We start from the raw sequence: 20,921 nt of genomic DNA, 5'->3' as shown, positions 1-20,921 counted from the left end.
CACCAGCATATGCTCACGATCCAACAGGTAGAGGCCTGAAGGGAGAGTGGCAGGTCAGGTCTTGGAACTGGAGTTCATTGGTGCAGAAGTAGAAATGAAACATCTAGAGAAAGTCTAGAGAGAACAAAAAGCCCACAAAGACTAATAATGAGTGATCTGAGAGGAAGGGAGAAAATAGAAATCCACTGTTCTCAGAGTGGTGAGAACTGTGAAAATTCTGGTGCGCAAGGTTGAGAGGCTGAGAACAGGGAAAATACTCTTTGAAGAAGAGAGATGAGATATGGTGTTAAAGGTGGCTTCTGAGCTGGGGAAATCTCCTTTAAGATGGCAGGGGAAAGGAGCAAGAGGAAAATGAGAAACCCGTCACAGCACAAAAGATTTCTTCCTGGGGAGGGAGGAGACTAGAGCACAGAGAAATTTGAGCACAAACCGACTGAATCTTTGCCAGATTGAGGAGTTTATCTGTAAGAGATGACTTACATTGGGTGTTTACGTGTAAAGAAAACCGAGCATAAAGACGCACGCAGAATCCTTGCCTTTGAGTCAATTATTTATGAACTATTACAGTGCTATTTTTTCCCCTTTGAGGACACAACAAGGAGAATCCAATTTAAATTAAAGATAGAGATTTAGGCCCTTCCCAAGAGGACAACTTCTTATTCTGTTAAGAGACATTGGGGGACAACGTTGAGATGGGTTATGAAAGATCCATTCCTCTGAGACCTTTAAGAATAGGATCAAACTAGACTGAGCGCAATCTGCCACTGCTTTGATTACGCTGAACCCAGGTTTCTTTTCCAGAAGGTGGTGGACTAGATTCGACGGCCTTTCCTTCCCTGGCATCGGAGCCTGGGGGGAAGCTGATGTGGCGGGGGACAGCAGGCCAAAGTCACAGGGCCCAGCGAGCTGGGAGTGGCGCGTCCGCTTTAAGAGCGGCGGCGGCGGCGGCGCGCGCTCCGACGGCTTCCTTGGGGCCCCGCCCCTTTCCCGTGAGCCCTCGGGGAGTGGTCCGACCGCGGGCGGCTGCGGGTGAGGATCGGGGCGGGCGGTGGGGGGAGTCATGGCTCGACGCGGCTGGCTGCGGGCGCCCCTCCGCCGCGGCGTCGACGGCGGCAGCCCCCGGGCCCGCCGGCTCACGCGGCCGCTCTGGTTACTTCTCGCAGTGGGCGTCTTTGGCTGGGCCGGGGCTTCGGACGGCGCTGGCGGAGAAGCGAGAGCCATGGACGAGGAAATCGTATCAGAGAAGCAAGCCGAGGAGAGCCACCGGCAGGACAGCGCCAACCTGCTCATCTTCATCCTGCTGCTCACGCTTACCATTCTCACGATCTGGCTCTTCAAGCACCGCCGGGCCCGCTTCCTGCACGAAACCGGCCTGGCTATGATTTATGGCAAGTGTCTCAACCCCGTGTCTGCCCCGGGCGCTCCCCCTTTCTCTGTCCGCCGGCTGCTTCACCTCCTCTCCTGGCTCTGCTTGGCCTACGTACGGCTCCCCTTCCCATTGCTTCCATTTTTCGCCTCGCCTTTTTCCCTGATCTCCAGTTCTCTCCATCGCCCCCCCCTTTTTTTTTCCTGCTTCACCCCTCGTTTCTCTGCCTCACCCCATTTTCTCCTAAGCCTCGTCCCCCGTTTTCTCAGCCTCGCGCCCCTCCTTTCCTCTGCCAGTCTACACCATTTTGCCTCCGACCCCACCTCCTTTTTCTTCCGCACCCCTCCTCTCCGCCTCTGCCTACCGAGCTCGGGACCCAGGACTGAGGATGGAAAGGGAGTGGGTGCGGTGCTCGGATTGGGTTGAGGACTGGGGGAGGGGAGGCCAGCCCAGCTATCCGTTTCTCTGGGATGTCAGTTCGTTTAAGGTCCACTGAAGCTGCAGCAGGATCTCTGCTGCTCAGCATCTGACGTTCTCTTGGAGCCAGAGTCCACCTTTCCCCATCACCCAGCTCTTGCTACGCCCTGTCCTTTGGAGGCTGAGAATGAAAAGCTGACTCCCGTGTAGCCCAAGTAAAAACCTGAGCAAGAAAGAAGCCGAAGGCGGCTTAGGGCAATTTTGATGACATCCTGATGTATTGTATTAGGCTTGTGACATCTGATATGAATACGTATGGTTGACTCTTCTAATTCAGGCCGTGCGGAGGTAAGGACAAGAGATAAAGATCTTCAGCAGCGTGTTGTACTATAGGTTGGTCAGAACAGTTCCGCCAAACAGTAATTAGGAACACCACGCGTATGCAGTGCGATGGGTGACTTGCTGGTGGCATAAGGTTATTGACAGATTGTTGAGTAAATGGCTTCAGTTCTTGTGTCTTAATGTGCTTTCGTTTTGAGATTTCTTGTTTATCTTTATTTTTTGATCATAAGGGGAGAAGGGCAAATCAAACCACAGACTCAGAGGCATTTTGGCCTCCTCATGAGAGGAAAAGATGCATATTGCTGTCTTAATCTAGGATGACCAGGAGGGCGTATATGGCTGGAGAGATGAGGGCAGATAAACAGCCCTTTCTGTGCAGTTCATGAGTGAAGATTATCTTCATTTGAAACAGGCTTAAACTGATGAGCTTTCAGCTTTGTGTCTCAGACTTGCAGAGAGGTGGGAGAAGCATTGGCATAAAAAGACGTTTCTCCATGCACCCCCACCCCCATCCCTTTCCAGTAAATACAGACTTTCTGGAATGTGCAGCTCAAGGGTAGCAGAGCAAGGAAAGGTAGCTGTGTGTATCAGGAAAATGTAGGAACTCAGACTTATTTTTCATTTGTAAGGTAATAAAATTCTAAGCCTGTGTGCAAAATATCTCTGCTTCCTAAGATTCTTAGATTTTAGACATATTGGGTGGTTTTCATATTTCATGTTTTTGTATTCTATTTGCAGCACTCCTTAAGCTGAGTTAGTCAGATAAACCGTATATCTCTGTTTAATTTCTCTGTATAACAGTGTGTGATTTATTTACTATCCTCAACAAACATTTGCTACTCAGCTTACTACGTTATGCACAGGAAATACAAAGAAATATATGATCCCTACCTTAAAAGAACTTACCCTTCTTGGGTAGACAAGTCATATAAAGAAAATAAAGGATCTTAAATTCCATTAAATGCCAAATGAGTATTATGGTGTTGAAATAAGGAGCTGATTACTGTAACCTCTTTCCTATAGAGAGAGTATGATAAAGTGGTTCAAGATGGTAAGATCACAGGTCTGCAAATTGTTTCTGTAAGGGGCCACAGAGTAAATATTGTCAGCTTTGTGGATCACATCAATTTCTGTGTTGTGAAAATGTTTTGTTCTTTTTCTTTTTGTAAACTTTTAAAAATTAAAAAGCTATTCTTAGCTCTTGTACCATGCAAAAACAGACCATCACCGTGATTTCCAGCCCATGTCTTGGAGTCAGACCTGGGTTCCTATCTCACTGTGCCAGTAGCTCTGTGATCTTTGGCAAGTTCACCTTCTTACACTGTCATCTATAAATTGGGAACAATGATAGTAGCATTATTGTGAGGAAGAAATGTTTTTAGCTCAGTATCTGACCCCTAAGTAAATGCTTATTAAATGAGAGTTTCAGTTGCATTATTATTGCTGTTATAACTGCATTTTCTCAGGTTAAGCTCAGAATGATTCTTTTAATTGACTCAGTCTTGTAAGTTAAGAGGCAGACATAGTATTTTTTACAGAAGTCAAATAGGGACTTAGAATTGCCCAGACAATATTTGTTCTTTGGTAGCTGATATCATTAACCTCCTCTAATTCTTGGGCTAAAGGAGAATAGTGGGATTACTGATTTCCTTCCCTGATGTTTCTAAGTTAATGAAAAGTGATGGAGTACCTTAGTGTTGGTGTTTTGTGAAGGAAAAACAAGGGTGTCTCTTGTCGAATATAAAGCAAAGAGATTTACCTGGGTGTCAAATCGGGTTGATTTGCCATGACTTGGCATTCTTTAGCCTGTCCCATTTTCTCAATATGGGCGATTGGGGGCTGTAGATGAACAGCCTCCTGACCAAAACCCAAATTCAGTTTGAGAATAGGTGGGGCTCAGTCAAAGTACTTTCAGTGCCATGAAAATTAGGACATTTTCTAGTCATAATTACCATCTGCCATTTATCTTTTCTTACAACTCTTGTACCATTATAGCTATTATGTTAATATAGTACTTTAAGACCTTTATTTTTTAGCTTTACTTCCAGATGAAGACTTCTTACTCTGGGAATGTCCAGATCACCAAGATTCAGCCCACTGATGATTTAGCTACCTAAATCCTGGAAAAATGCTACTTAAAATAAGCCTCTCCTTTATCTTTTTGAGAAGCAAAGGTAAAAAAAGAAAGTGAGATTAAATTGCCAACGTGGTCACTTTCTAGATTGTAATAAAGCCTAGTTACAAACACAATGTTGAAGCACCCAAGTGTTCTGTTCATTGGGCTAGTTTGCTTAAGAAGCTTCAAAGTGAGTCACTGTTAGTGAGTCTGAAAACTGCAGTGTGCTTTTAGATGGTATAAAAAGCAAGGAAGCAGTACTTATTATGCCTTAAACTACAGCATCCAGAGTCCTAAGTTTAACTAACGTGATTCATCAATAAATATTTATTATCTTTGATGTGATGTGAGACATAATGGGAAATACAGATGAGTCATCATCCCTGCCCACAAAGCACTTACAATCTAGTGACTGAATAGGAAGTGTTTACTGAGCATTATAATGTTAGACACTGCTAGATGGTCTCCAGATATCTCATTTAAACCTCATAACGACCCTGTAAGATGGGTACTATTATCTTTCCCATTTTACAGATGAGGAAATTGGGGCACAGGGAGGTTCAGTGACCTGCCTGAAGTCACATAACTTGTAAGTATTAAGTTCAGTCAGTCAGCCTCAGAGCCCCATTCTCTTAGCCCCTTAAACCATGTTACCTCACGTCAAAGAGATAAAACTTATCTATGAAAACGAACTGTGTTAGTATTATCATCACTACCTATGAGGAAACTGAGGTTCAATGAGAGATTATCTACCCTAGAATCACAGATTAGAACTTGATGGAGCCAGAATTGATACTTCTATCTGCCCTCCAAACTGGTGCTTTTTCTCCTTCACTATGTTATATTAAATTTCATAAGATCAGATATGAAGGGAGTTAATACTTAAAGTTATAGGGGTTTTAAAGTGAGTTGTGAGGGAAACCTGTGAGAGAATGGAGACATAACCACCAGAGAACAAGTTAGTGACATGAGAGCCAGGAGGTGATAAGAAAATTATAGAGACTTTGGAAATAGAAAATGCAGATTTTAATTCTGGTTTTGTCAATGCCAAATAATGTTGGGAAAGTCATTTATCCCCATTTTATAGATGAGAAAATAATGACTGAGACTCGTAATAGTTGGATTAGCTTTTAAGACAGAATCTAACAGCATTCTTCAAGAAGCAGATAAATGTTCTATACGGATACACATACACATATACAAATATGCATATATTTTTAATCTGTAGAAATCTTTAGCAATTTTGACCATACTTAATACCCCAGCGATGTTCCTTCCGTATTTTTGACTATCAGAGGCTTCTAGTATGATAAGCTGGAAGGATGTGCTGAAATCCATTAAAAAATCAGTTTCCACTATGGGACTCATACAGTGGTTGGGCCTTGGGTCCAGAGGGCCTGAGTCCTCAGTCCTTGGGAGGGTCTCCAGCACAAGAGGGTCAGGGATGTGTAGGAGGGGAGGGACTTGTCTCTTGTGAAAGATATCTCTTTGTGGTTGTATACTTTGTTGCCTGACAATGGTAATTTTAAATGTCATGATATCAATATTTTTTGTGCCTCTGTGTAGGAAGCGAGAATTTTCTGCCTTATCCCCTTAACAAAGCACTCCTTTTGTGTACTTTCTCCTTACTGAGAATTGCCTTAACTCCATGATTAGGATTTGACCTTTCACAGAGCCCAAGTTAACTTGATCTGTCAACTTTATTCAGAGAAATTCTAATTTTTCAGCTGTCTGATGCTGTAAAAAGAAGATCTGATTTTTTTTTTTTTTTGCAACCTAAGTAATTATTCTCCTTGCTGGTGTTTTAACTGCCAGGGTATAAGATTTGTCCAAATGCTGAGCCCTCCTCAGGACACACAGTGACATTTCAGCTTTGGGTTGGGGTGCAGTAGAACCTGTGGGTACTCTTCCTTACACAGTTAGGCTTGAGGATAAGGAAAGAATTTATGCTGATATTATTGCTGCTTGTAATGGCTTAACTGTGATTTTTGCACATCAATGTAAGAGGACAACTTAGTACTACTGAGCCTCTTAATTAGGAGGTCTTGTGAGATAGTAGAAAAAAGAGCTATTTCTATATCATATAGACAGGATGACTGTGGAATGATAACCTTTTCTCTCCCAGGTTATGTTTATCAAACACAGTTGATATCCAGCCATCACTTTTTAATTTTGTGTTTTGGAGGTGAGATATTTTCAAAGTGTATCTTTTCCTGGTGGCTTAGTGGTAAAGAATCTGCCTGCCAGTGCAGGAGACATGGGTTTGATCCCTGGGTTGGAAGATCCCCTGGAGAAGGAAATGGCAACCCACTCCAGTATTCTTGCCTGGGAAATCCCATGGACAGAGGAGCCTGGTGGGCTGCGGTCTTTGTGATCACAAAACAGTTGCTGACACAACTTAGTGACTAAACAACAAGATCAAATCTTTCATTTATTATTTATTAAATTTTAAATAAGTTTATACCTCTTTACCCACTTCTCCCATCCCTTTCCACCTGCCTCTGGCAACCACCAGAGCTTGTATCTATTGAGTTTGTTTTTTGTTTTATTCTTTTTAAGATTCCACATAAAAGAGAATACAATGTTTGTCTTTCTCTGTCTGACTTATTTCACTTAGCATAATGCCCTCAATGTCCATCATGTTGTTTCAAATATCTGAAACTTTGTTAAAATGTTTTTTAGAGTCGATTGTATTGTACTGGTTACCAGTTACTCATTGCTGCTCATTTGAAAAAAATTACATGTGGCTGTAAATTGACAGTGTCCTTCATCTCTGCTGCTTCCTCCATTCCTAGCCAGCTACTGCTCTGACACTCCCCATTTCTGCTTTATCACTTCCCACTCTGGCCTAGCTTCTGCCTCCACTACTTCACTGAAATTGCTCTTACCAAGGTCACCTGTGACCTCCTTGTTGCCAAACCCAATCGACACTTCTTAATGCTTGTCTTCCTTGACTTTGCTGCAGCATTTACTAGTTTTCATCACTTCCTCCTCTGTTCTTCCTATGTCTGTGGCTTTTCTTTCTTAGACTCCTTCATCATCTTCTCCTCCTCCACCAGCCCCTTAATTTTGGCATAAAACTCTGGGCATATATCCATAGTCCTCTTCTCACTTTGTTTGCTCCCTAGGTAATCCCTTCTGCACTTGACTTCAACCGTCTTATGACTGCCAAGTGTATATCGTCAGTCCAGACCCTCCCCCTTCCTTGAGGTCCAGATCCCACATACTCAACTGTGCATGTATCACAGGTACATCAAACTCAACATGTCCAAAACGAAGCTGCACATTTCCCCTAGAAATCTGTCCCCTGCCTCACTCACTGGCCCAGCTTATCCACCTAGTTGCCAAGTCACTTTAGGTTCCTCTTAGTTTTTCATCTCCCTTGCTCCCAGTCTTCTCAGTCACCAAATTCTTCTACAAGATAATACTTTCTAAAAAATCCCCCTCTCTCCCTATCTCTGCTGTCTTAGATTAGGCCCTGCATTCTTAGTGCCTGAATAACCTCAGTGGCCTTCTTATCTGACCTTCCAGAGCCTCTGTAGTCTAGGCCAGTCATGCTAAAATAGAAATCTGATGTCAAGCCCCTGCTTATAGGCTTTCCATGGCTTCATTTTGCTTTCAGGATAAAGTCTAAACTCCCTTCCCCAACATGCAAGGTCTTTCGTGATTCAGCTCCTGCCAGTCTTTCACACCTCAACTCTTGGCACTTGATATCCCAGCCATCCTGAACTATTTATGATTCCCTGAATGGGCTATGTTTTCTCACTCTTCTTGACTGGATATGTACTGCTGGTCCTCCTACCTGGGAAACCATTTTCTCTTACTTTGTTACTTGCTTAGATGACGCATCTGGAAAGACTTGCCTAATGTCCCACTCCCTCAGGGTTGCTTAGGTACATCTTTTCTGTTTTTATAATACCTCATATACATATATATCAAGTTATAATTGTTTATTCAGTCTGTTTTTGCCAAGTGGACTGAGAGCTACTTGAAGGAGGGACCTCATTTTCATTTGTGAACCCTGTGGGCCTACTTAGCATAATAGTCCATTCACATATATTAAAAGAAAGACTGACCAGTTAGAGTGGAAGGAGACAGGAAGGTAAAATGCCATTAAAGCAGAGTTAAGGAAAGTTCCAGATGTTTGAGTTCAATTTGCAGTTGAGGTATATCTATACACTGAAGCGTTATTTGACCATAAAAAGAAATGAAGCACTGATACATGCTACAATATGGATAAACCCTGAAAACATTATGCTAAGGAAAAGAAGCCAGACATAAAAGGTCACATATTGTAGGAGTCCATTTATATGAAATATCCAGAATAGGCAGATTTATCTAGAGAAAAAGTAGATTAGTAGCTGTCAGGGGATGGCAGTTGGGGTGGGGGAAATGGAGAGTGACTGCTAATGGGTCTAGGGTTTCTTTTTGGAGCAATGCAAATGTTTTGGAATTGGAAAGTAGTTATCAGTATATAACTTTGTGAATAAACTAGAAGTCACTGAATTATACAGTTTAAAAGGATAAACTTTGTGGTACTTGAGTTATATCACAATAAAGTCATTTTTAAACATTTTTGATCAATCTAGGTTTATAGTACCTAGAACATTGTGCATAATTGAATATCAATATGATGATCCAGGTAAAATTCTAATAATACGTTGATATCATAGTGTCAAAGTCAAGGCTTCTGTTCCATGTTTTCATTTTGAAGCATATTTTAAAATTAAAATCTGAACTTTTAGTATTAGAAGAACTCAATCTACAAACATTGACTTTCCAGTTTGTAAAAATTGTATTATTTGGCCAGCCGTGTGCTTTAGGAATAACTTAAGAAAATAACAAGAAGTTAGGACTTGTGAATTGGTATTAATAGATGGAGATGGTAAACACATTTCTAACATGATTACATTGTCAGGTTGGGACGCCTTGGAGCATGTACTGTGTACAGATGATCTGAAGGTATTTCCTCATTTTGTTACTTTCCAAATCACTTATTTATATCTTGATCTAGGAATGCAATATGCATTGTTACCCCTGGGGATATTTTCCCCTCCTGTCACTGGAGTTATATTGGGCACTTAGATTTGTGAATTTAGTAGCACTTTAAAATGTAACTGCATTTGGTCTAAAAATGAATTTTGAGCTACAGGAAACTATCATAAGAGATTTTCTGTTATTAATCCAGAGGTATGTGTGGGGTACACAAGAGGTAGTCTCTGTGTGAAAGAAGAGCTTATATTATTCTTTTATTATCTCCAGGTCTTTTGGTGGGTCTTGTGCTTCGATATGGCATTCATGTTCCAAGTGATGTGAATAACGTGACCCTGAGCTGTGAAGTGCAGTCAAGCCCAACTACCTTATTGGTAAATGTTAGTGGAAAATTTTATGAGTATACGCTGAAAGGAGAGATTAGTTCACATGAACTCAATAATGTTCAAGATAATGAAATGCTTAGAAAGGTGAGTTCTTCATTAAAGAGAACCTTTGGATTTTTTAAAAAGTATATAATAGCAGCAAAGTGATTCAGGAGAAAAATAATGAATTTTTAATGATATTTAAAATAGTCTTTTCAAATGCAATAAAACCTCAATTAATGAATGTAATGCAGTGCTAAGGAAATTGTCGTGTCTACAGTTTGATTTTCTGATTGAAGCTGAGTACTGTAACTGTTTTTGTTTCCCCCTGTAATGTTTACAGTTGTAAAAAGTGGTAACCGGTATTGAGTTAAGCAGAATTTGTAAATGTTTCTTTCAATTTGCTTATGGCCCTTGGAGTTTTATAGTACTTTAGCACATAGCATTTATTTGATAATACCTAAAATATTCCATGAATATTTTTTTGAATTCTTTCTTGCCTTGATTGTGTTGTAGAGTGCTTAGTCACTCAGTCATGTCTGACTCTTTGCAACCGTTTGGACTGTAGCCTGCCAGGCTCCTCTGTCCATGGGATTTTTCAGGCAAGAATACTGGAGTGGGTTGCCATTTCCTCCTCCAGGGATCTTCCTGACCCAGGGATTGAACCTGCGTCTCCTGTGTCTCCTGCATTGCAGGCGGATTCTTTACCCACTGAGCCATCAGGGAAGCCCTTGTGTTGTATACTGAGCACAATTTAATCTTTCTTTGATTCATAAGGGCCTCAACCTGAGTATCAGGTACTATACCATGGTGTGCATGAAACTTGATGTAGGTTGGGTTTCAGTCTTACTGGCTCCCAGACATTCCTGGAGCTGCTTTCTCCTGACCCATCCATAGTTCCCATCCTGACAGGTCTCAGGGCCTCATGTTTCTGTTTTCATCCACCCTTGACCATCTGCCTCCACGTCTGCTTTCTACATTGGCAGGACTTGGCTTATACAGCTACTTGGTTGTGTTTTTGACCATCTTTAATGCTTTTCAAAATTTCACACAAACTTAAATTTTACTTTGCAGCTAGAGTTTTTTTCTACCTGTGGAAAATTCTAGTTCCTTCAAAACTCTAGGAAATGAAATTTTAGCATGGCTATGTGTGTAGCTGCTCTGTGTTCATGCCCAATCCTACTGCAGCCTTATGAACAGAAGGGGACACGTGTTTTATTATAGGGAGTAGATATTAAAAGGAATGGGCTGTCAGGACTAGAAATCTGATTTGTACAGAAACTTTTTATATTATGTTATATACCTTTGGAGATGGTACCTATGCAAGAAGTCTGGTTCCTCTTGCCGACAATAATTCTGTACTCCCAAATTTTATGTTACCAGTTTGGGGCCTCTTTTATTTAAAGCAAAGACATGCTCATACTTTTTCTTATTTTGAAGATTTTTACTATCATTTTAACCTACTTTGCATACGTAGGATGTAACTGATTGTTCCAGTGCTATCTCCTTGTCATTTGATTGAGAAGTGGAACACCAGCAATCCTGTATGAAATATTTTTCAGTTACCACAGTGGTAGTATTCTTGCCTTTCACCAGTTTAACATTGAATCTTCTTTTCTTTTTGCTCATTTCATAATGTAATAAGAAATCTTATGAGGGAATTCATCTAAAAGAACTCTTTATTTTAACAGGTTACTTTTGATCCAGAAGTATTTTTCAACATATTACTTCCTCCTATCATATTTTATGCGGGATATAGTCTGAAAAGAGTAAGTGCTTTTTTATTTCATATGCTTTGAACAACCTTATACTCCATGGGTTTTATCATCGCTGGTACTCAGAAATAGGCAGTTCATCCCTCACTTCTCCCTCTCCTTATCCTTTTGAGATGCTGAATTTAATGCCTGTACAAAAATTCTCTCTTAGTTATTTCGTTTAATGAATAATGCATTTAATGTTAGCATAGTACACTAGAATAGAAAACCTTTTTCTAAAAAAAATAATTGGTGAATATTCTAACACAGTAAAACTTTTTTTCTATCAGAGACATTTCTTTCGAAACCTTGGGTCAATCCTAGCATACGCTTTTCTTGGAACCGCAATTTCTTGTTTTGTAATTGGGTGAGTACTTGAAGCTTAAAACACTTTTAGCCTTCAAATTGTAATTTTAAAATAATGCATATTTGACTTCTGCAGTATTGTATTCTTGAATGTGTCTAAGGACTTTTGCAGTAAAATATATTCATATAGGTAATAAGTTCTTTGAATTTTCCTTAAGGCTAAGGCATTACCATATTTAAATGACATGCAATATATTTGGGATTAGTCACAAAGTACTAATAGTAGACCCATCTTATTCTTACTGTATTCTAACTTCTTTCACAGTTGATGTTTTTTCTAAAGTAGATATATGTTTATTTAATAGATCAATAATGTATGGCTGTGTTACACTGATGAAAGTAACTGGACAACTTGCTGGAGATTTCTACTTTACAGATTGCCTGCTGTTTGGTGCCATCGTATCGGCAACTGACCCAGGTATGTTTTACATGAATGTGGAGCTTGAGTATTTAAGGTGTACAGTGTTTTTCCAACAACACACATGCATGTATTTCTTGCTTTGAGGTGTAGAATTAGGATTAGGTATTCCCATCTTGCTATACTTTCCAGTTGTGGAGGGAAAAAACAAAATTCATGGCTCCTTTTGGCTTAAACACAACAATTTTTTTCCTCTTTATTATATGTCCTATTACTGGTCTACAATTTGATGATTTTTAGATGAGGACCATAAAGCATTTCCTTCAAGAATTTTAGGTTGGTCTCTATCCCAGGTGACAGGGCATAAAAGACTAACTGTATTAGTTAAGAATGGGCAATGACGATACATTTCCTTTCAAACTTCTAGAAAACAGATCCCTAAAAATCTGTTGACATTTAGCTAATCTGCATTTAAGATTAAGAAAAATTGTTTTAAAATGACTGTTAGAAGACCATCATACTAGAACAAGTATGATTTGGGGCCATTGGTGGGTTGTAATATATATTAAAGAGCTATTTTATAAAGTTGGCTTTCTGATTATGAAGTAGTTTTGATATTATCATGACTTGACAATGAATTTTGTTGTATTGAGTTAGATGAGTTAGACTATAGTTTTCCTAATCTAATATTGGTGATCTTCACAGCTACATTCAAATTAAGAATATAGAGCATGTTTAGGCTGAAGGTATAGGGATAAGAGCAGAGACTGCATTTTTTGAACTAAGGACGCAAATTTTCTTTTACTAGATTTTGGATTCTTGGTAGAGGTTTGTTTTGTTTTACCCTTTGACCTTGTAAGTTAATAATCTTCTTTAATTATCATCCAGCATAATCAAAGTTTATCTCTGAATTCCTCTGTTAACTCTGATAACACAGGGCATTATAGAAAGTAGGAAAATATGCTCTATACTCTGTAAGAAATGATTTTAAAAGCCCAGAGGACATTTTAGAGAAGCATTTGTGTAGTCTGGCATTTTTAAAACTGAGAAGCAAATCACCTCCTTAAACACAGTCGAGGCTGCCCACTTATTGTTTGTAGCTGTTCCCATTATCAGTATGAAGATGGGATGGTTTTTGCAAGAAACTAGTGGTCTCTTCTCCATGTTCTCTTACTGGAAGCAAAGTCCTCAACTTTTCAAAGTCTAGGAGAAATCTCAGTCAGTTGGACTGGCTACATTACTTAAAACTTCTGGTTTTGTTTTAGTGGGAGTATTGCCTGGATGGCTCAAGCAGAACAGTTTTGCTTATATAAAGCTGAATGGTTATATTTCTTCTGAGTTATATAGGTAATTACCCCTATAATAATTCTGTTATTTTGCAGTTGTTCACTTGATAGAAGTGGGAACCATAGGTTCTTTTTAAAATTTTACAGCGTTGTTCCTGCCCTCCTTTTTGCCTTCTCTTGGTTAGCTTTGGTATCAGGATATTCTGGATGAAATGCTTTGCAGTGGACACTTTATCTTTTAAAGTACAAGCTTCCTGTTTTTTAGTTGGCATTTGAAGAGGTTCTCCCAACTCCGGTTGTAATAATCTTTCATGTCTGCTTGAGTTTATTTAGCAAGTGAGCTGTACGTGACTCAGCAATTAAAGTTACAATGCAACTTCAATCTCCTCTGATTTTCTAAGAATTCTCATGTAATGGTTTTCTAAGAGAAGGATTTTTTTTCCTCTCAAGCTGAAATAGCCTGATAGTTGTCTTCTTATTAAGTTAAATATAGCAGCTGTCATTCTGGTCATAAATTTTATGCCAACCGGAAACCAAACTCGTGTTTTCATTTCCCACTGTCTTTGCTAAACTGGTGTGCTTAAAATTTGAAAGTCAAATAGAAGTGAATTATAAAGCTCCAAGGAAAAAATGAAGTTTGCAGCAGGAAATGCTTTTTGTAATAGTCTTCTTTATCAAAGATTAATGATCACCTGGTCTGTAAGAAATTCTGAATGTATTTTTTATGGGAAAGAAATGTACAAGGCAAGATTATTAGCATTTGCATAAAGAATGTAGGCCAACTCAGTCCTCCAAGGTTATTTTCGACTGTTAGAGAGAGGAAGGGGATATTACAGGTACACAGTTAGGGAAAAGAAAAATATTGACATAAAATTACTGAATCGTTAATATGGTATGAATGTTTATTAGGATTGAATTCTGAGATGAAGAAAGGAATTTCCAAATAACTAGTATGATCATCTATGAAGGGAAATATGTTATATTTGTAATGTCTTAATATTCCTGTGACTCTTTCTACTTGCTAGTGACTGTTCTTGCCATATTCCATGAGCTTCAAGTTGATGTTGAACTCTATGCACTTCTTTTTGGTGAAAGTGTCCTCAATGATGCTGTTGCCATAGTGCTATCTTCGTAAGTGTTTTTTTTTCTTATTTTATTCTGTATGTTGAACATTAGGATTCTAAGAACCAGAAGTCACTTATTGAGTAGAGTACATTATGAATAGAAACATTTGAAAAACTGAAGCATTTTTCCCCCGTGAATAAATATATACTTACAGATTACATGGAAAATTCATAGAAACCAAAAAAAGAGGGGAATGTATGTATATGCATGGCTGATTCAGTTTGCTGTATGGCAGAAAATAAGACAACATTGTGAAGCAGCTATACGCCAATAAAGGAAGGAAAAGTGACATGTATCCCTGACAGCTAAAGACAATTACTGCAAGCATTCTAGGACATTTTAAAAAATTCTTTTCTTCTATGCATAATATTTTTACATAGTTGTGATTGTAGTGTATATAATTTTGCATTCTGTTCTGTCATTATAACATGGACATTTGTTCTTCAAATTGAATTTTTTGTCAGAGCTACATATTCACATGGTTCAAAAATCAAAACTACATAGAAAGGTATACGTTGAAAAGTCACATCCTCACTCCTGTCCTCATCCGCCTATCCCCTCAGTCCCTTATAGGTAATCATTTTGATTAGTTTCTTGTGTATCCTAGTGTTTCTTCAAATGCAAGCACGTATGTGAATAAATATTCTTAATTTGCCTCATTTCTTATTTTAAAAGTAACATGCTGTATATGTTCTATACCTGACTTCCTCTCACATAACTACATTCTGGAGATCTTTCTGTATCAAAGCAATGAGTTTCTCATTTTTCATTTACAGGCACATAGTATTCTGTGTACAATACTATGAACTGTACTATAGTTTACTTAATCAGTCTTCTATTGCTGGAAACATAAAGGGTTTACAATTCTTTGCTATCTCAAATAATACTGCTGTGATTAACTTTGAACTTGCCTGTTTTATATGTACATTAGTATATTGGTTATTGGTAGAATAAATTCTCAGAAGTGAGATAAATGGGTTAAAGGGTAAATACATTTGTAATTTTGTTACATTGCTAAATTGCCTGTCAATTAGCTGTTTTTGCATTTTAGCCACCAAATTATGAGAGTGCCTGTTTCCTCATAACTTTACCAACAGAGTATTTGTCAGACTTTGCTATTTTTGCCAATTTGATGATTAAGAAATCCTTCATACTTTAATTTATATTTATCTTATTTAACATAATCATTTCAGAAACTTAATTTTTAAAAGTACTAAGTAGTATACTTTTTAAATTTATTTTTTAATTGAAGGATAATTGTTTTACAGAACTTTGGTAAAGAATCCGCCTGCAATGCGGGAGAGCTGGGTTTGATCCATGGGTTGGGAAGATTCCCTGGAGAAGGGAATGGCTACCCACTCTAGTATTTTAGCCTGGAGAATCGTCGCAAATATTCAGACACTTTTTAAAGACAATGAAAATGAGCAATATTTTAATAAGTATAGAAATCACTATATATGCTACTAGAAGATATTTGCAGGTAAAAGAATGGATGTGAGCCTCTGAGGAACTGTGGCCTGCCAACTCACTCCTACCGAGCAAATATCTAACCCTATAGACAATTGCCTTTACTCTACACCAGAACTTTCTACAAGAGAGAGTAAAACTCCTTCACCTTTCCTCCTTACTTTTATTTCTCCCCTTAATTTCCACTTCACTAACCATAAAAGAGCAGTCAGTCACTGACTCTGGTTTACACAACTTGATTTCCCCCATTGTCTAACTGCAAAGTGGAAAATTATCCTTTCTGAGATGTAACACTAATTCCTTAAATGTTGTGTATGAAGATGTGCAAAAGATCAGACCTTCTTTTGTGAATGTAGTGGATATAAATTCTACCCCCTCTACCATATTTATTGCTAGAATTTTTTGCGATTGTGGTGGCTCAGATGGTAAAGAATCTGCCTGTGATGCAGGAGACCTGGGTTCAATCCCTGGGTTGGGAAGATCCCCTGGAGAAGGAAATGGCAAACCACTCCAGTATCCTTGCCTGGAAAATCCCATGGACAGAGGAGCCTGGTGGGCTGCAGTCCATGGGGTCGCAAAGAGTTGAGCATGACTGAACGACTAACACTTTCACTTTCGTAGGAGGTTACTAACTGAAGTGCTTGGCATTACGTTTTTCATCATCTTTCGTTTGCCTTTAAAAGTACATGAGATAGCTCAGCTGGTAAAGAATCCGCCTTGCAATGCAGGAGACCCTGGTTCAATTCCTGGGTTGGGAAGATCCCCTGGAGAAGGGAACGGCTACCCACTCCAGTATTCTGGCCTGGAGAATTTCATGGATTGTATAGTCCATAGGGTCACAAAGAGTCGGACATGACTGAGCAACTTTCACTAGATATAAATAGTCTACTTTGTGTTGGCCTTTGGTGATTTTCTAATGTGTATATTCTGTGGAAACAGCCTTGTGGAAAGAGGGAGACCCCCTCCTGAAGGACTTCTCTTTGGCAGTTAACAGGTTAAGATAGCCATTCTTGAAATTTGTGTTGGAAGTTGTTTTTGTTTGTTTTTTGACCTGTTAGATTGACAGTAACTTTTTTTTGTTAATGTCAATACTTTAATCTGATGAGGGTGGAGTGAAACTGCTTCCCTCATTGCTGTATGAGCTAGAGCTGTATGTACTGATATAGTGTTGTGTATACCTAGAGATGCTCTACGTTGAATAGTATTCCTCTGAATGGGTATACCATGATTACCCTAGAGACCTAGGTTCATACTAATTTAAAATATGTTTTGGGGGTCATTTACATTTTATAAAATGTAAGTATGAGTAAACAAACATGACAGACAAACTGTTTAGCTTTACTAGTTACCAGAGATATACATGTTAAATCAGTGGCCATTTTTACCTATTCAGTTAACAAGAACAAAATTGTTAATGAAAAATAGTTACTGCTGGTAATGGTCTACTATAGTCATTCTTAACTGGAGGCAGTTTTGCACCATTACCACCCCCCAACCAGGGGATATTTGGCAATGTCCAGGGACATATTGGTTATCAAGAATAGGAGGATGTTGCTGTTGGCATCTAGTGAGTAGAAGCCAAGGGTGCTGTTAAATAATCCTTCAATACACAAGACAGCACCCACTACCTAACAAATAATTACCTGGCCCCAAATGTCAGTAATGCCAGGATTGAGAAACCCTGATATCATTTTGAAACTATGTCACTTGTACATTGTTGTTGACGTTGAAATTGGTATTACCTGCTCTTTTGTATTTTATCTTTTGTCATTTATGATAATAAATTAATACATGTTTTTAAAAGTATTTGACTTAGTAGAAAATTCCTGAAATTTCAGCTCTCAGAAATAACCACTTATTAAGGTTTTCATCCAGATTTTTTTCCATTAGGGTATTAGCATACATATAAATAATATTTATTTTTAAACAAAAAGGCATTGCACTATACATACTTTTCTGTAACTTCCTTCTTTCACTTGGACATAGTACTACATTAATACCTCCTTTATCCCATTGTATGGATACACTACTAATGTACCTCTGCAGTTCCCCTGTTGATTAATATTTAGTGTTTTCTAATACTGTATTATTGTGAATAGCACTGCAGTGAATATATTTATATATAAATCTTCGTGAATCCTTGAGAATATTTCTGTAGGGTATTTTTTGAAAGTAGAATTTCTAGGCCATTGGATATCATTACTAAAAAATTGAGGGATATAGTCATATTTCCCTCTTAAAATGTAATACAGATTTAGTTGAAAGCTATTGCTCAACATGTAAAAGCAGCTATAGGTTTAGTTTAGTTAATACCTTGTTTCTAGGAATGTAGAATGGGAAAACAGTCCAAAATTTGTAAAAAGCACAAATAATGTTCTTTCACATTGTTATTTATAGTAGCAAAAATATTAGAAGCAACTTTAAAATGTCCAATAGTGAGGAACTGGTTAAATAAATTATGTTATATCCATTTGGACCATTATGATGTCTTAAAAAACCACAACTAGAGAGACTATAGTCATTCTTATGTCATTGTCAGTTGAAAAAGCAGAATTCGGAACTGTATGTTCACTATGATTACAACTAAACATGAACTAGCATGCATGTAACAAAAAGATTGAGGACATAAGGAGAAGGGGATGACAGAGGATGAGATGGTTGGATGGCATTATTGACTCAATGAACATGAGTTTGAGCAAACTCTGGGAGATAGTGAAGGGACAGGGAAGCCTAGTGTGCTACAGTCCATGGGGTCTCAAAGAACTTAACACAACTGAGTGACTGAACAGAAACAAAAAGAGGGGGAAGAAATACAGAAGGAAAATAAGAAAATAAGTCAGGGTAGTGGAATGATGGGGAGATTTTCCCCTCTAAATTGTACATTGTATTACTCTCAGGATTTTTTTTAAGTATTCATAAAAATGCTGCTGCCTCAAGTTAAAATGTTGACTGATGTAGAAAAGATGAATTCAGATTTCAATCCAGAGGCCAGCATTTGAAAAGGAAGAAGACAAACCTCTCATCTGTTCTCAGCCCACCATGCTTTTCCTGCACATTTTAGTGATTAAAGAATAAAATAATGATTAATGTGAATCTTGAATTCCATGAACTACTCTAGGGAAAACAATCTGAGAAGGCGTTTCATTGATATTTTGTTCCTGTCAGCATTTTGGAAACTATGGCCAGAGAGAAAGAAGGTTGTTGTGGCAGTATTTCTTTTCTCCAGCCAGCTGCTATATTTTCATGCTATAATATAGTTAACTCTCATTTACAGTGGTAGGGTCCTTTATGTGTAGGTAAGATAGTATGACATGAAAAGCCATTTCATATTCACTAAAACAGTATCAGATCTACCAGTCACAAAATGATCTGGTCACTTTGAAGATTTAAATGCAGATGTTTAAAGTTTCCAATTCAAATTGAGTCTCAGAAATTTCTATATGCCATTACCAGAAATTCATATTGGAGTTATACTTCAATAAGATAGGTAAAATTAGGAAATGTTACCTTGGTCTTAGATTTTGTTTTGTTTTTTAACTTAACTAGGGAGGTGTGAAGAGAACTTGGTGTACATGGTATAGCAATGTCATTTTTTAGCTTTGAATCAAAAAAAACATTGCCATAACCACAGAGGGAATTCATTATATTCTTAGGAATGTGTTTTTTCTGCTTCTTTTCTTTGACATGACTTGTGTGATGTCTTTGAGTCTGGATTTATTATACAAACACTGGTACTCAATTAACTGTGATGAAAACTGACTTAGTAATGGCAGGTGCTTTTGCCAGAGACCCACTAGCAAGAGTGATTTTTCTCATCTGTGTTTATTTCCTGGGGCAACTGTTTCAAAAGAAGTATTTTTAGACCAGGTTTGGACTGTGAGTCCAAGATGGAGAGTGTCCTTTCTAATTACCTGTCTTGGCCTCTTAACAGAGTGACTTTCTTTCAGAAGTTTAGGTGAAGGATTCAGCTAGGTATGCCAAAAGTACTGTTGAGTGGACTGTAACTCCTTGGAAGGCCTTTCAAGCCCTTCTATCTATAAAAGTCCATTTCAGTGAGTGAATAGATAGGTGGTTCTGGGCCCATGTGGTATTATAAAAGTTGAAAGGATTCTTTAGTCATCTTTTTTATTTTTCCCATAGGAAAAACAAAATGTGATCGGGTTGAGTATTGAACAGTGTTCTTTATATTTTTATGCATACTCTGTTGGAAACATGGGGAATTTTTCGTTAGTTTGTTCACATTATTAGTACGTTAGGGCTTTCAGGCACTCAGTACCATTAAGTAAATAGTCACAAAAGAATAGTGCTGCATGGTATCCTGAGACTAGAGGAAAAGGCTTGGTTCGACCTTCATAAAGAGGATCTTACTGAATAAAATGTTCTACCTTCTGAAATTGTCACTTAACAAAAGCTGAGTTTTCTTGTTAGCCAATCCACTGCAGCGTGTTTTGGTAACCTTTGGTCCTTATTTTGGCAATTCAAATCCAAAGTTTTGGGTTTTTACCCCCTCTTATTTCATCATCAAGCTCGACACTAGGTAATTTTTAAATTTTTATTTTATTATTTTTTAGATAATGGTTTAAAAGTAAAAGTTGCTTCTCAAAGAAAGAGCCATTTCTTTCTCTTTTGTAGCTCAATAGTAGCATACCAGCCAGCTGGAGACAACAGCCACACCTTTGATGTCACAGCCATGTTCAAGTCTATTGGGATTTTCCTTGGAATCTTCAGTGGCTCTTTCGCAATGGGTGCTGCTACTGGAGTGGTGACAGCTTTAATATCCTTTTTTTATATTTATCTTTTCTTGTTAACTTTACAGAGTAATGTAATACTGTGTTCCGTGGTCTCCCCTACTTCCGCAATTGACATCATGTTATAATTATTAACCTTATAACCAAGTACTTGGTTTGAATTAGGCAATCATCTTTACCAGTAAATAAATAAAAGAATTTCATTGCTTTGTGTAGGCT

At 38.3% G+C, this 20,921-nt stretch overlaps 1 protein-coding gene across 1 annotated transcript in view; it reads left to right on the top strand.

The window, feature by feature from the left end:
* Positions 1-846: 846 nt before the first annotated feature.
* The window catches only part of SLC9A6 (solute carrier family 9 member A6), a 54,530-nt gene continuing 34,455 nt past the window's right edge, over positions 847-20,921 (top strand). The window contains 8 exon segments of the mRNA XM_070463250.1: positions 847-1,029; positions 1,164-1,388; positions 9,504-9,703; positions 11,290-11,367; positions 11,643-11,719; positions 12,024-12,136; positions 14,388-14,493; positions 20,587-20,728. Of these exon segments, the coding sequence (XP_070319351.1) occupies positions 864-1,029; positions 1,164-1,388; positions 9,504-9,703; positions 11,290-11,367; positions 11,643-11,719; positions 12,024-12,136; positions 14,388-14,493; positions 20,587-20,728 (1,107 nt within the window). The 5' untranslated portion in view covers positions 847-863.

Source organism: Odocoileus virginianus, unplaced genomic scaffold (assembly GCF_023699985.2).
Source record: "Odocoileus virginianus isolate 20LAN1187 ecotype Illinois unplaced genomic scaffold, Ovbor_1.2 Unplaced_Contig_1, whole genome shotgun sequence".
Classification (NCBI taxonomy): domain Eukaryota; kingdom Metazoa; phylum Chordata; class Mammalia; order Artiodactyla; family Cervidae; genus Odocoileus; species Odocoileus virginianus.
This window is presented reverse-complemented; position numbering and strand designations above follow the sequence as displayed.